This window comes from Lonchura striata, chromosome Z (assembly GCF_050655825.1).
Source record: "Lonchura striata isolate lonStrDom1 chromosome Z, ASM5065582v1, whole genome shotgun sequence".
NCBI classification, from domain to species: domain Eukaryota; kingdom Metazoa; phylum Chordata; class Aves; order Passeriformes; family Estrildidae; genus Lonchura; species Lonchura striata.
The window spans coordinates 54,410,623-54,424,461 of record NC_140740.1 but is presented as its reverse complement, the minus strand read 5'-3'; the positions used below and the strand labels follow the sequence as shown (position 1 = coordinate 54,424,461).

Genomic DNA, 13,839 nt, shown 5'->3' with positions numbered 1-13,839 from the left:
AAGAACCCTCTTTCCTATCCTAAAAATCTGTACTGAATATGACATTTATTAGTTTCTATGAAATCCTAAACTTATTAAGTATTTCTCAGCTGTGGGTATTTGGGAAACATAAATAATTCAGTATACCATGCATGAAATTCACATTACAGACAAAAAATTAATCCATGCATTCCTCTGATCTTTTGCTATGCAAGAGTACGTGCAATTGCACTTACTTGTACACTGAAGACATCATGAACACAATTCTCTTCATGATGCACCACAAGATCCCTCTGCATGTACCTTTCATTATTTTCTTTGAAAAATCCTCTAGAAGTCACTCTGGAGGACTGGAGATCTGCATCCAATGTTGCATTGTACTTTATAGCTACAAGAAGGATAACAGTACATTTTTGACTGAGCATGGTTGCCTGTGATCTCATTACTATGCTTGATGTTACAGGGACCAGGCTTTCCAAACCACACTAAGTATTTCATGTTTTTCATAGCTAAACACAGGGCAGTTTCAAAATGAAAATACTTTCTCTTATGTTTTCCAAAGCAGTCAAACAGGTTTAGGTCCTGATCTGCAAGGGGCACATTAAATGGCAATCAATCCAGCCTCCACTGCAGATGTCTGAGCCTGCAGCTCAGGCAAGAAGCCTGTCAGCAGGGCCAGGGTTATTCTAGATAAAGCAGCCTTGCAACAATATCACTGAACTCAGAGGTGACTTTAAAGAATCTGCATCTTCTCTTCAATCACATAATACTTTCTGCCACCTCCTTTTTATTTTATGACTATTATGTTGTGGAAGTTCATTGTTATTTTATAGCTTAAAATCATGGGTTCCTAAAGGCACCCTATGTTCCTATGTAGCACTGAGGCAGTCCTACTGGCCTTGTCTCTGAGACTGAACTTAAAAACTTCATGGGAGCCCACTGCTGGTCACAGAAATATTCATTGTGCTCTGAAAACAAGAGCTTCTTCCCACTGAAAACTGCTCTGACACTCTGGAAAATATTTAATTTTCTTTTTCTGAAGAAATATGCAGTCTGCTGTTGAAAACAGAAGATTGGATGAACATAGCTCCTCATGAATTACATTTTTGGGGATTGTTGAACCACAAGGACACAGCTGTCCTCTATACTGTTAATTCCCCACTTTTCAAAGAGTATGGAACCAGTGATGAATTAGGTCTTAAAAACACTTTCTCAAGCACTTAAGTTTTATATTGATTTTGTGATTCTTGACATTCAATCTAATACATAAATGGACTTTCCATTGCTCATTTAAATAATGGACGTTTGAAGAAAGTAATATAAGAAAAATAATTGAAATACTCTTACCTACTTGATTATTTTTCTTAGCAGGTCTAAATGAAGCCTGAAAACATATTTTGACAGTTATATCCGTATTCTTGTTCAGCAGACTGATTTTCTCAGGTTTAAATGAAGCAGTTATGGACACATTTGCAATGCTTCTTGACCTGTCAAATATATTTAAAAAGTTACATGGTTTTTGAAGAACACTAGGTAACATAGAAGCTGTTGTCTAACATTCTCTGTAAATGTTAGTATTGATTTTTTTTTGGTTCCCAATGTCAACTTCTTTTAATGGCACTAGAAAAATTATTTTTCCTTAGGTATACATGAATTTGTTGATATCATTGCTTATAGTAATAATGATATGTAGTTTCATGTCAAGTTAATGGCTGATTGATGGCTTCATCCTATGGTCTAATCAATCCCTCAAGGTATCAGAGAATGAAGCTCTTGGCCTATTTTCCAAATAAGTAACCTTCTGCTCTTCTGGGAAGGTGAGAATGGGTAATTTTTCATTTTATTTAATAGTGTAATTTTTCTGAAAAAGAACTTTGGTGTAATTAATCAAGATTTTGAAGAGTTTCAAAGGAACCCTACATGTAAAAACAAACACTTTAATCAAAATTAAATGCATTAATCAGCCCAAATGTAAGAGTGAAAGAAGAATCAGCATCTTCATTAATCAAATTTAAATAAATGCTGGTACTTCAAGGAGCATAATTTTCTTTAATAAAATTCCCAGCAGCAGCAGCAGTGGCAGTCAAAAGTCCAAACTGACCATTCATTTTTAATTATCTTGTTTCATTATGAAAGAAGTAGCAATTCACTGGTATTTTTCTTGCAATGGGGAGCCTTAGGCATGAAGACAGGCAACAGATAGGAAAGGAAACAGCATTTGAATTTAGTTCCTCAAGCAAAGAGTGGAAATCACAGCCTACTTAGGAAGGCAGATGATTTGGGTTCTGTGAAACTTTTTTAAATTTTGTGAAAGTACTCCAGCTTCTGTGGAAAAGGCAATGTGCCATTAAAAATGTGTTTCTTGCCAGAACTACTTGTCAGCTCTCTATTACTGCTCTCTGTCCTTACCCTGCAGGACAACGCTCCCCCCATACCAGCCATCAGCCAGTAAAGGTCATGCAGGTTGTATGAGACGTGGTTTCATCTGTCTCAGGCTCAGCTATCAAAATTATACTGTGGCTACTTAGGTGCACAACCTGCTACAAATACCCTCCATCAAGCCCCATTCCCTGCTGCTGTCCCTTCCCTCTGGACCATGTGTCTGCACAGCAGTAGCAGGCAGATGTCTCCTGGCCCTCATTCCTGGTCAGGTCCCTCCCAGGCTCTGCCACCTGGCTTCCTCCCACATGTCCTGGTTCTGCCCTGTGTGCTGCCTTGGCTTTCAGTGGTTTAATGATAAATTCCTAAAAGAGATTTAGTCTAATGCTCTTTTTTTTAGGTAGTTTTGATAGCAGTGATGAGGCAGTAAGTGTGCTAGCACTGAACACGTTGAACAAAAGAGCTTTTTAATTTGCTTATTTTTCCTGTTTAATTAACTGCATGTTCAGTTGCTGCATCTGAAGCAGTAACTGCTTCCTTTCTAAGAAAGAGTATACTTACCATAGCACAACCACATTTCCATCAGCACCAACTGATACGTCAGTAATGCCATCATCATCTAAGTCTCTATGGCCATCTACTGATCTTCCAAAGAATTGGAGCTTTTGTCCAAAAGCAGAATCCGATCCTAAGATTTTCTGGGAAAGAGTTTGATTACTGAGTTTGCCAAATCATGTTTAAGTCCACAGATAGTACCCTAATTTTAACTGATACTCCCTGTATATGCAATGTGTTGTTTAAACAAAATTCATTTGTGGGTGTTTTATCAGATGCTTTTCTAACACTTCTTTCTCCTCTGTTGGAGCAGACAAAAGACTAGATTTTTCTGTCTTGGGAGCAAATCAACTGGCCGCTTTGTGCCAGATACAGCTGGGAACATTTTCCATCTCATATTGAGCAACTCTAAGAATATGAAGCTTAATAAGAGTTCTAACAAATACTTGCTGCAACCAGAAAATCTGCATAGAAAGAGATAATAAGATTACCATTATAGTATATATGAAGACCAGTGAAAGACTTTCCCTTTAATACTATGTATTTATAATTTGCAGAGCTGGGATTTATCTAATCTTCATTGCTGTACATCAACACTAAAAACCTGAAAATAATGAGTGTCAGTTTTAGGGCAGTAGTTGACTTCACACTCAGGTATCAAAAATGGCTCAGAATGAGCATTTTGCATGCTCATGCAAATGAACCTCTATATGGTTCATTTATAAGCACCACAACTCAGCCTGGATATGTTGACAGCTGAAAGGAGGATAGGCACAAAATGTAAAATAAACCATGAGAATAACAGTATTCCTTTAAGAGGTTGAAACAACACCCAACTAAAGTACAGAAGACCTTCTGTTTTCCTCTAACACATTTAAAGGCACCAAGTACAGCATTATGCAACAGTTATTTACCTGAGAATATTTAGTACGTATAGTCTTTTGAAATCCATTATAAATATAAATTGCTCCAGAGTTTTGGTTTTCCAGTGGCGCACCTATTACAACATCATTAGAACCATCCAAATCAATGTCTGCAAGTGCTGTGATTGCTGATCCAAAGCGTGCATTTTCTGACCCCTGTGGACCTTCCAAGAGTTCTTGTTGATCCAAGATTCTCTTTAAAAATTGAAAAATAAGAGAAAGCAGAAACACAGCTACCACTGCACCAGATTAGACCTATCTAATCTATCTATCTATGTGCATTGTTTTTTGTTTCTGTTTTCCAGTACATTCCCCTCAGATAGCTCAACACTGAATTCCTTCCCCATTGTATTGCCCATTCAGTTTGCATTATGTCTCAAAGTCTTGGCAAGAATTACACAGCAAAATCAAAGCATGCTAAGCAAAGTACTAACAGCAAATATAACCATATGTATGAAGCTTAAATGCTCTCTCTGTCCTCATCTGACTGTTCTGAAGTTTCACAATACATTGAAAAATACAGTTTCCAGTTTTGGATTACTGGTTTTTATGCAGAGGGAATGGAAATTATGTAACTGGACATAATTCTTTGAAACAGAAATGGAATTTCCTTACAAAACTAATGCAAAAAACATGTGTCCAAATGGTAAACTCCTGACCTCTCCAATGCCAATGAAGAAAGATTGGAGATCTTCATAGTTAAATAATCCCATTTACATTAGATTAAATGCAATTCTGGCAAATAGCATTCTCACCTTTAACTTCAGTTTCCATACTGTCTTAAAATTTTAGAAATAACAACCAAGTTATTTATTAAAAATGACTAGAAAAGTATTGCTTGTGCAACTTGCACAAATTGAGATTATTCTTAAAAAATATTAAAAGTACCTTTCATTATTCTTTCTTATTTAAAATTTAAACCCAACATTTGACAACAACTAAAAATTTTAAGATAGTCATCCAATTTATTTGGTTTTAAAAAGCAAATTAAAAAAAATTCTTTTGCTTTTCTTTTCTTCCATATCTTATGTCTGATACTACAGGCAAAAGGCCAATGTCGGCTGCCAACGTTCAGCTCCTCCATTGACCTTGAAATTGTTCTAGGGTAGTTTCCTGTTGCATCAGGATACTCTGACTGAGATCCTGCTAAGGAGCATGGTCCTTCCTCTCTATTTACTTAATTGCAATTTACCTAGTAAAGACACCATTTTCTATTTTCTCTGATGGATGTCAGATATTAATTTACTTGGCAGACATCCAGTGAATGAAAGACTGTTCAAAAATGCCAGAGGGCTCAGTATGGTCTATACATATATCCTAAAAACATCTACTACAGGTCTGAATAAAAAGCACTGTCAGTCAAGCATCAGATAAATAACTAAGGCTTACTGAACAGAGGGGACAACAAGAGTTATGGTAACCATCCAGTGTTAGAGTCTATGAAACAATGCAGAAAGCTAGTAGAAGAGCATTTCTTAGAACTGCTTTGGGAATACTGTCAGGCATTGAATACATTCACCAAAAACAAATGGCAAATTACTTAACAAAAGCCTTAAGCTAAATTTTTCAGAGATACAGCCAACCCATGCTGTATTAGCATGAAGCACATGGCCTGACACCAGGACCAGGGAGACACTGAGAGCACCAGGCCTCTGACCACTAACAGTGCTTAGCTACTGCCTTGCTCACTGGCTCAATTTTGGTCTGTTCCATCTGCCTAATTCCCAGATTACATGCACAAGCAGTTCTGGGGCAAGTTTGCAGCTGCTACTGAAAAGCAGAACATGAAAGGCAGCATTAGAAAGGTCTCCACACACATCCCTCTAACCAGGAAGGCTTGGCACCATTCATCCCTGCCCTTATGCCACATCCCAGGATAAGCATGTGCTCTGTTTTTTATTAAAAGAAAAAAGTCACTTTAAATATATCTAACACTTTGAAAAGATTCACTAAATAGTGACTTTGAGGATCTGGAAGAGCCAAAGGCCTTTTAAGTATGCATGTGGCCAATCTGATTTGAAAGAAATTAGCCCTAGAGCAGCGTTTAGGGCTTGAGCCATTTTTACCTTTGTGATGGAAAACATGTATACTCTCCCTTCTTCCTTCTTCAGGTCATTCATAAACATTGGTGCACCCACAAGCAGCACATCTGTCACAGAATCCCTGTCAACATCAACTGAACACACCACACTGCCAAAGTAGGAGCCAATCTGAAATCAGAAGTAAATAGATTGTCGCTGTGTATGGTTTTTCTAAATCATGTTTTAGCACCTGATTCAGAAAACTTACATCCAGTAATATTCCAATGCTACTGAATGTTGAGGAATTAAATTATTTTGTAGCATGCTCCATTGTTGGAAGAATCATATCCTTACACATATTTCACTATTTCTGTCCCGTAGTTGCTATGGCTTTATCACTCAGCAATACAAATACCAACAGAAATTAAGATATGGGAGGTATATATTTTTAATAACTGCACATGAAACTATCCAGCCTCTGATCTACTCTCAGATTTGTCTTAAAGATGATACCAAAACCAACTAATACCATTCCTCTTTTCCAAACAGAGAAAAAGTGATTGCGTTTCCATATCTGCCTTCTCATGTCAGCTACTTCATAACTTCTCAGGCAGAGCAGAGTTTACTGAATGTCCATCTCCTGATTTGTATTGCTGGCAGAAGGATACATTAGTTAGATTTGTATATTATCTTCTGCCACTAATTGGATGACTTCCTAAAATACTGTTTAAGAGTTAACCTAACCTCATTGAAATAGTCTAGTGGCAGAGAAAAGTTCAAGTGGATTGTAAATGCTTTGAGACAAAGAGGAATTTTCAAAACAAATTGCAATTTACTGCTGGGTCAATAAAAAAACGATTCCTGAAAGTCTGTATTCATGACCAAAATATACTTGCCTGCTCTCCTCTCTGTGATTGCACAATTGCAACATTACCATCACTGTCAACATTATAAACCACCACTCTGCCAGTGTAGTTGGATCTTGGTGCGCCAGCAACAAAATAGACAGAGCTCATAGTTGAGAGAACAGCAACAGAATAACCTGGGTATAGAAGTCAATATTTAACATATGTGAGAGATCTGCAATTACAATTTATCAGCTGGTTAGCCATAAAGGCACAGAGGATGAGTCAATCTGGTATGTTAATTGCACAGAGTGGCGATTCCACATGGGAAGTTATGCTGTCACATATGCATAATATTTGCAATATTCTGCTGGAGAGAACAATGACACACAGATCAAGTTGAAGCAGGTCTACAGAATAACACAATAGCTTAGCCTATTCAGTAAAATGTAGACCACAAAAATGTCATGCTTATGAAGGAGACAGGGAAAAAACGTGCAAAGAGTATCCTTGGAAAGGAGAAATAAAGAGAAATATGAGATGAATGTTTGAACCAGTCTTCAAACTAGGGAGGAACACCTAGCTTCTGCAAAGTTTGCAGTGCATTTTCCCACAGCTCACTAAACCACAGACCAGTGGTTTGTCTGAATAGAAGAGGCTATATTAACAGCTTGTCAGCTGAAGGGCTGATTGAAATTCTTTGAATATTTTAATGCTCATTACCATTATTTTAGCATTTATTTGCTTTCAGGAAATGTCATTTAATACTTGTAAAAATGTAAACATGTATTAGCAGTATAAAGCTAGCATTAGTACATACTTTAGATTTCTGTGGTTTAGTTCTAGCAAATTTATTTTAAGCAAAGAAAACAAAGTCATTCTTTATAAAGTCTACAGTTAATAATAAAATGCCAGTGATAGGACAGAATATGCAGATCTTTAGCAAGCTTCAGAACAATATGAGGAGCAGTCTAACAGGATTATGGCTTGATCTTTACATCACACCAGTCTAATTCAGATTTTTTGTTCAGACACAGGGTGAGAACAACTTTTGTGACTGAAAGTTCAATGAGCAACAAAATGAGATTTTATTCTGCAAGTTAAGTTCGCACCTTCCTAATCAATGCAGAATACAATAATTTGAAGTGAGTGGGTGCCATGCGGAACAGGGGCTAATTGAGCAGGCTGTGATGTTCTAGTGGCCCTTTAACTTACACTCTTCCACACTGGTGAGAAAGAGCTGGCATGGAGATCTACTGGATGACAGAAAGTGGAAGGGAAATAAAGGGACAGAAAAGGCAACAACATTGGTTGCTCCAAAAAGATTAAAGAAAATACACTGATACTGCCTCGTAGAGAAAGAAAATTACCTGAGTTTTTAAAAATTATTAAGAAAATGAAGTAAGACAAAGTCTAAAGAGGTCATACACGCAAAAAGAGCTACTGCTCATTTGCTTGGGTTTAGAATTATTAATTTTGTTGGATGCAAGTAATGCTGAGCCATAGTGGAAAAAAAAAGAGTATGTTAGTTGCAAAAACAGCACATTATTAAATATCTTTAAGAATGAGAAAGTCATAGATGCTTAATGTATTAGCATTATTCAGGGATGGAACAGCAGAGTAGGCGTGTTGAAAAACAGTTACTGAAAACAGTTCCAATGATCTGAGAATACAGACTGGCTTTATTGGGTCATAAAAGCATGTCAAAAATACACATGGAGATTGAAAGTAAAATCTCTATTGAGTAGCAGCAATATTCAAAATCTATAAACTGAACTGGAAAAGGCTAAGAGAACAGCAAGCACACATGAAACAACAGAAAGTCAATCAGCTTCTCATCCACATTGAACTGTGTAACAGAAGCAACTCATAATGATCAGTATGATTCACTAAGCAGTCTTTTCAAATCCCATGATTTATTATTTCTCTGTGACTGTGCTGGTTTTGGATGGAATACAGTTAAAGTTCTTCACAGCAACTGGTGTGGAGATGTGATTTGGATTTATGCTGGAAACAGTGTTGATGACACAGGGATGTTTTAGGTACTACTTGAGCAGTGCTCACACAGCGCCAAGGCCTTTTCTGCTCCTCTGTGTCCCACCAGCGAGAAGGCCGGGAGGGGTCACAAGGAGCTGGGAGGGGACACAGCCAGGGCAGCTGTCCACGAATGACTGCAGGAATGTCTCGTTCCATAGCCTGGCATGCCCAGCATGTAAAGCTGGGGGAGGAAGGAGGAAGGAGGGCATGTTCAAAGTGATGGCATTTGTCTTCCCAAGTCACAGCTGTGTGTGTTGGAGTCCTGCTGTCCTGGGGATGGCTGAACACACCTGTCTGCCCATGGAAAGTGGTGGATAAATCCCTTGATTTGATTTGCTTGCATGCTTGACTTTCACTTTCTCTGTCTGTATCTCAACCTAGAAGCTTCCTCACTTTAACTCTTCGGACTCCCCCATTCTCATTTTCCTTAAGAGGATTGACTTGAGTGGCTGCTTAGCTGCTAGCTGGGGTTAAACCACAGCAGTGACAAAGACTGATTTTGCTTTTTTTAGTAGGATTTTTTTTTAAAATTCAAGTTTTTATTCAATGAACTGCTGACAAGCAAAAAAGAATCTTTTTTGACCAAAAATTTTTTCACATTCTCAAAGAATTTTTTAATACAAATCTGGCTAGGGGAGAACCTTCCAACTTACTTAATATCTTAATCAAGGTTTCATACATTTCCAGATTTGTATTTCAGCCCCTTACCTAGATATGAGCTATGATTTCTGTCCTGTAGAATCTTCTCAAACACATGGCTTGGAAAGGTGATGGCTCTGTCTGAAGACTCCTGAACTACTGTTCCACTCCAGTCATAGGCCCCAACTGCACCCAGCAGCAGAACATCCTTTAAAAAAGGAAAGTCTACATTTTAGAACTACCTGATTTAGAAAAAGTGTGATCAAAGCTGAAGGTCCTATGCATAGTTTCCTACATCACTGTGTCTAAGCCAGTGATGCAGACTAAAGCCTGCAGGCAGCTGATTGGAGCAACTATGAGCAGCAACTATGTCCCATTATGAGGGATCATCACCCTTCTGCTGCAAGAGGATAAGTAACTGCTTTGGTTCCCATGGCACTGCAACTCATGATAAAATGGGCTTATTTAAACACTGTGATAATTTCCTATGTCTGTCCACACTGGGCTTGTGCTTGCTAAATCCATGCTTTTATGCACCCATGATCCTCAGAAGACTGAGGATCACACAAATGCAGCTGTACAAAAAAGCTAAAGTCCTTTTTCTCGACAACAAAAGTGCCAATGACAGCACAGAAAAGCTGATGTGAATAGATACAGTTTAATTCATTACATAAGGAGATGTTCTTGAGAGAAGAGTTAAATCTAAAATCCAAATTAGCATGGCTCATTATACAGAATACTTCATACAGAAACACTTAATCTTATACACAGAAAACAAACATAGTTCAGTTTACTCAAGTTATTAAAATTCTTCACTAAACTGACACACTGTTATAGAAAACTGAAATAAAATTGATTGTTATTTTCCTAAAAAAATGCTCATATTTTTCTCTTTTTTTTTCCATTTCTTAGGATCAACTGCTTCAAAATTTAAAACTTCAATTTGTGCAAATACAAATTCAGTTTTATAAAAATTATTTCATTCATCTTTAAGTGTTATGAGAAAGAAATAATCTTCTGGTATTTTCAGTTGAAAACTGATTGAATCACATTTGGATTTTATAAGAATGACTTATTTGATAATCTTGAAATTGATTAGCACTAAAATATATCTAATATTTTGGTTCTAATTTTTAAGTGAAATATGCTTTAAACAAATATAATTAACTTTATAATTTATAGAGAAATTATTTTCTCTAAAAAGAGATAAGATTTGATTTATTTATATTTTGGTGGCTGCCTACCAGCTTTACAATATAGCTAGTCAGAAACAAGGAGGATTTATATTTTTCTTGCTATGTGATTCAGAAATCACTGCAATTATTGCATTAACACATCTCAAAATTAGTACCTGAAACAAACTATAATACAACTATACTTATTAATACATATTTAAGTAAAAAATGAAACAATAATTTGATATACTCCTGCTTATAAAAAGTTTTAAAACTGGACACTCTGTTTTTGTTCCTCTTTTCTTACACTCATGTGTAAATATGTGTACCTATTTGTACCATTAAATAATTAAACTCACATACCTTTTTTTGTGAGTAGTATGCACTGAAGCCCACCTGTGACATTTCCATTTGGAAGGTATCACCTTGGTCAGTACCTGGTAAAACAGATATGCATATATGGTTATCTCTACGTAAACACACAAAATCCAATGTTGCTGCCTCTGAGTTTAGCTATATAGGGGCTGTGTATATCCACCAATTTGGCTAAAGCATTTACAAGCAATGGAAATCAGAGCTGGTAAAGAGTAGAAAATTGGAGGATTTAATGGCAAATTGATAAGATGGAGCCAAGAGCCATGCTATAAGTCTCTTCCAAAAAAAGGGCAGAAGGTGATGCTCAAGATGGTTTGAATCAATTTGCACAGTCTTGCCGTTGTGGCTGGTCTCATTTTGTGTTTCCCAGGAAGCATTACCACCCTGAAATTAACAGCTTTAATGACTGTATATTCACAACTTCCAAGCAGAATAGGATTTTTTATTTTCGTATAGGACTTAAAAAAACATGTTGGAATTGTACTGTGACATCCATTTCCTAAGCTAGATTGATAGGAATTCAGTGGGAGCACTCAGTAAAAATACTGATTCTCTTGCTTTGAGTAGTAGCATGGGCCTAGCAAAGAATAAATGAAGGTGAAAGAGAAGGGAAGATTTCTTCCTGAGCACAGGAAAGTGGCAGACATAAGCTTGTTAGGGAGTTGAGGGCGGGTTACACATCTCCAAGGCAAGATCTGAATTTAACTTAAATTAAAAAGCTGGCTTTTGGGATAGCCAAAGTACCTCTGTGACACCTTTGCAACACCTTCCTCTGAGCAATACACAGGAGTGTGGGTGGTACTAGGGAAGGGGCCTGGTAGGCACCACACAAATTGCTTTTTCAGTTCTGTAACCCAGTCTGCTGGTTTGCTTTGTTTGGGTTGTGGGTTTTTGTTGGCTTGGTTTTTTTGTGTTTTGTTTTCTTTTTGTTGTTGTTATTTTTGTTTGGTTTTGGTTTGGTTTTTTTGTTGTTTTTCTTTTTTTAATTTAAAATATCTTAGGATTCACACAGGTAAAGCTCAAAAGCATAAAGATGCCTTTATTCTTCTGGTGGTAAAAAATACATTTGGTTGCATATGGAAAAACTCCCAAGCCTGAAGCCCATGATATGATAGAAATTTTCATTAGCTGGGGAATGTTTTCCCCAAACTGCATAAATTAACTTAAAGCTCAGGCTAATTAGGGGTGGAGTAGCTGGGGGAAAAACTATGAAAACCAGAGCCCTCCTGGTGAGCAGGGAGCAACCTGCAGCTCAAGCTACCCCCTCACTTTCACAATACTGCACCAAACTGAAGCTAAATAAAATCCTATTCTTGTCAGCTGGGAGAATCTTATCTAATTTTTCAAAGATGTTGAGTATTTTACCTTCTATACTAAAAATGCGTTCTCCAAGTGTTCCTGCTTCTTCCAGCAGTGCAGCCTCAGACGACACATTGAAGAAATACTTTTCTGTTGGGTGACTAGCAATTCCCTTGATTTCTTTAATTAAGTTTTTAGTATCAAGTTCATGCCTTATTAAGTATCCCAAAACCTTGTGTTGAGAAGCAAAGAACAAAATAAGAAGAGAGAGATCATGGTGCTACTTAATTTCCTTCTGTATTATATTAGCAAATATTCTACATAGTTTTAAAAAAGTTACCTTTATTCATATTACTGAGTTGCTTATTAGAGTTCGTTCCTATGCAAGGGACCATTCATACAGGAAAAGTACATAATGCTTGGCAAGGGAGCAAATCACTGAAGTTGCTCAGGCAATTCTAGTCTTGCTTTTTAATCCAGTGAAAAGACCAGAATTTCCAACAGTTCAGAGGATTAATGTGACTTTGCTTCAGTCTCACTAGCGTAACAATGTGTGCATTACATACCACTTTTGTATAAAACATGTGCTTTGATACATCCATAACAAAACAACCTCTCAAACATGCAGTAATGTATAATTTCAGTATTACTTACAGCAATGCCAAATCTGGTTATATTGTCTTCATTGCATTTACCTATCACTGTTTTCAAGTTGGAGCCATCATGTGATTCACCGTCTGTCACAACAACCATGACTTTTGTGGCAGTCGGGCGTCCTCCCGACTCAGCTGAGAAGGCATACTGTCTGTTATAAAACATTGTGTTTGTCACACATCAATCCACAATGGATGGAATCCAGCACATATACTGTAACGGATGTGTCCATCACTTAGAATTAGAACAAGTTACTTCTGTAGTGCATAAGAAGCAACTTGGAATGCCAACAGGAATCGGCATCACCAAGCTCAGACAAGAATGGAACAGATTTAATAATAGGCTTCTCAATACTACAGCAATTATTGACTCCACTGTAAGCTGAATCTGTTCCTATGCCAAATTCTCAGGTTCATTTGATTCAGCATGTATTTTGGCCTCGAGTTCTGTACTTGATTAAACTTCAAAACAGCATCTTCTGTTGAGAAATTGACCTAGTTTGTATATGTTCCCAGAGCCTAAAACATTGGTTTAAATTTTCCCTATTTTTTCACACTCATGGTGCTGCAGTGACAAACAGACAACAGACAAGAGGGTTTATTTTCTCTGCAATCAACCAAAGCCTGATCTGCAAACACAATTGTTACTGGGCCCACTGAATCCCTGGATAAACTTTACTTTTTTCAGTGATTTTGTATCTTTCCTAAAACCTTGTCTGCTCTGATGCACTGTCATGTTTAGAGATATGTGACATAACAAGCAATTCTCTTGGGTGCTAGAATTCCTTTAGAGCAGAGTTCAACCCAATGGTTAACAATATGCTTTTCAGCAATTCTAGTTTACATATTCCTGTACCAGTCTGCATGGGACACTGTAAATGTACCTGATGGATTCTGCCTAGTGCTGGGAACCTACTCCAGAGGTGCTGGGTACATGGTCTTCCAGTGGGAATGAAATT

General features: G+C 37.2%; 1 protein-coding gene across 5 annotated transcripts in view; it reads right to left on the bottom strand.

Moving 5' to 3' along the window:
• ITGA2 (integrin subunit alpha 2) overlaps positions 1-13,839 on the bottom strand; it is a 68,294-nt gene that overhangs the window by 20,090 nt on the left and 34,365 nt on the right. For all 5 annotated transcript variants that reach the window (XM_021553879.4, XM_085566544.1, XM_021553878.4 and 2 more), the window contains 10 exons: positions 12,882-13,032; positions 12,294-12,459; positions 10,917-10,990; positions 9,448-9,586; positions 6,754-6,899; positions 5,903-6,046; positions 3,828-4,031; positions 2,920-3,056; positions 1,327-1,466; positions 216-367 (listed from right to left, as the gene is read on the bottom strand). In XM_021553879.4, coding sequence (XP_021409554.2) covers positions 216-367; positions 1,327-1,466; positions 2,920-3,056; positions 3,828-4,031; positions 5,903-6,046; positions 6,754-6,899; positions 9,448-9,586; positions 10,917-10,990; positions 12,294-12,459; positions 12,882-13,032 — 1,453 coding nt within the window. The remainder of the gene's footprint in view (positions 1-215; positions 368-1,326; positions 1,467-2,919; positions 3,057-3,827; positions 4,032-5,902; positions 6,047-6,753; positions 6,900-9,447; positions 9,587-10,916; positions 10,991-12,293; positions 12,460-12,881; positions 13,033-13,839) is intronic.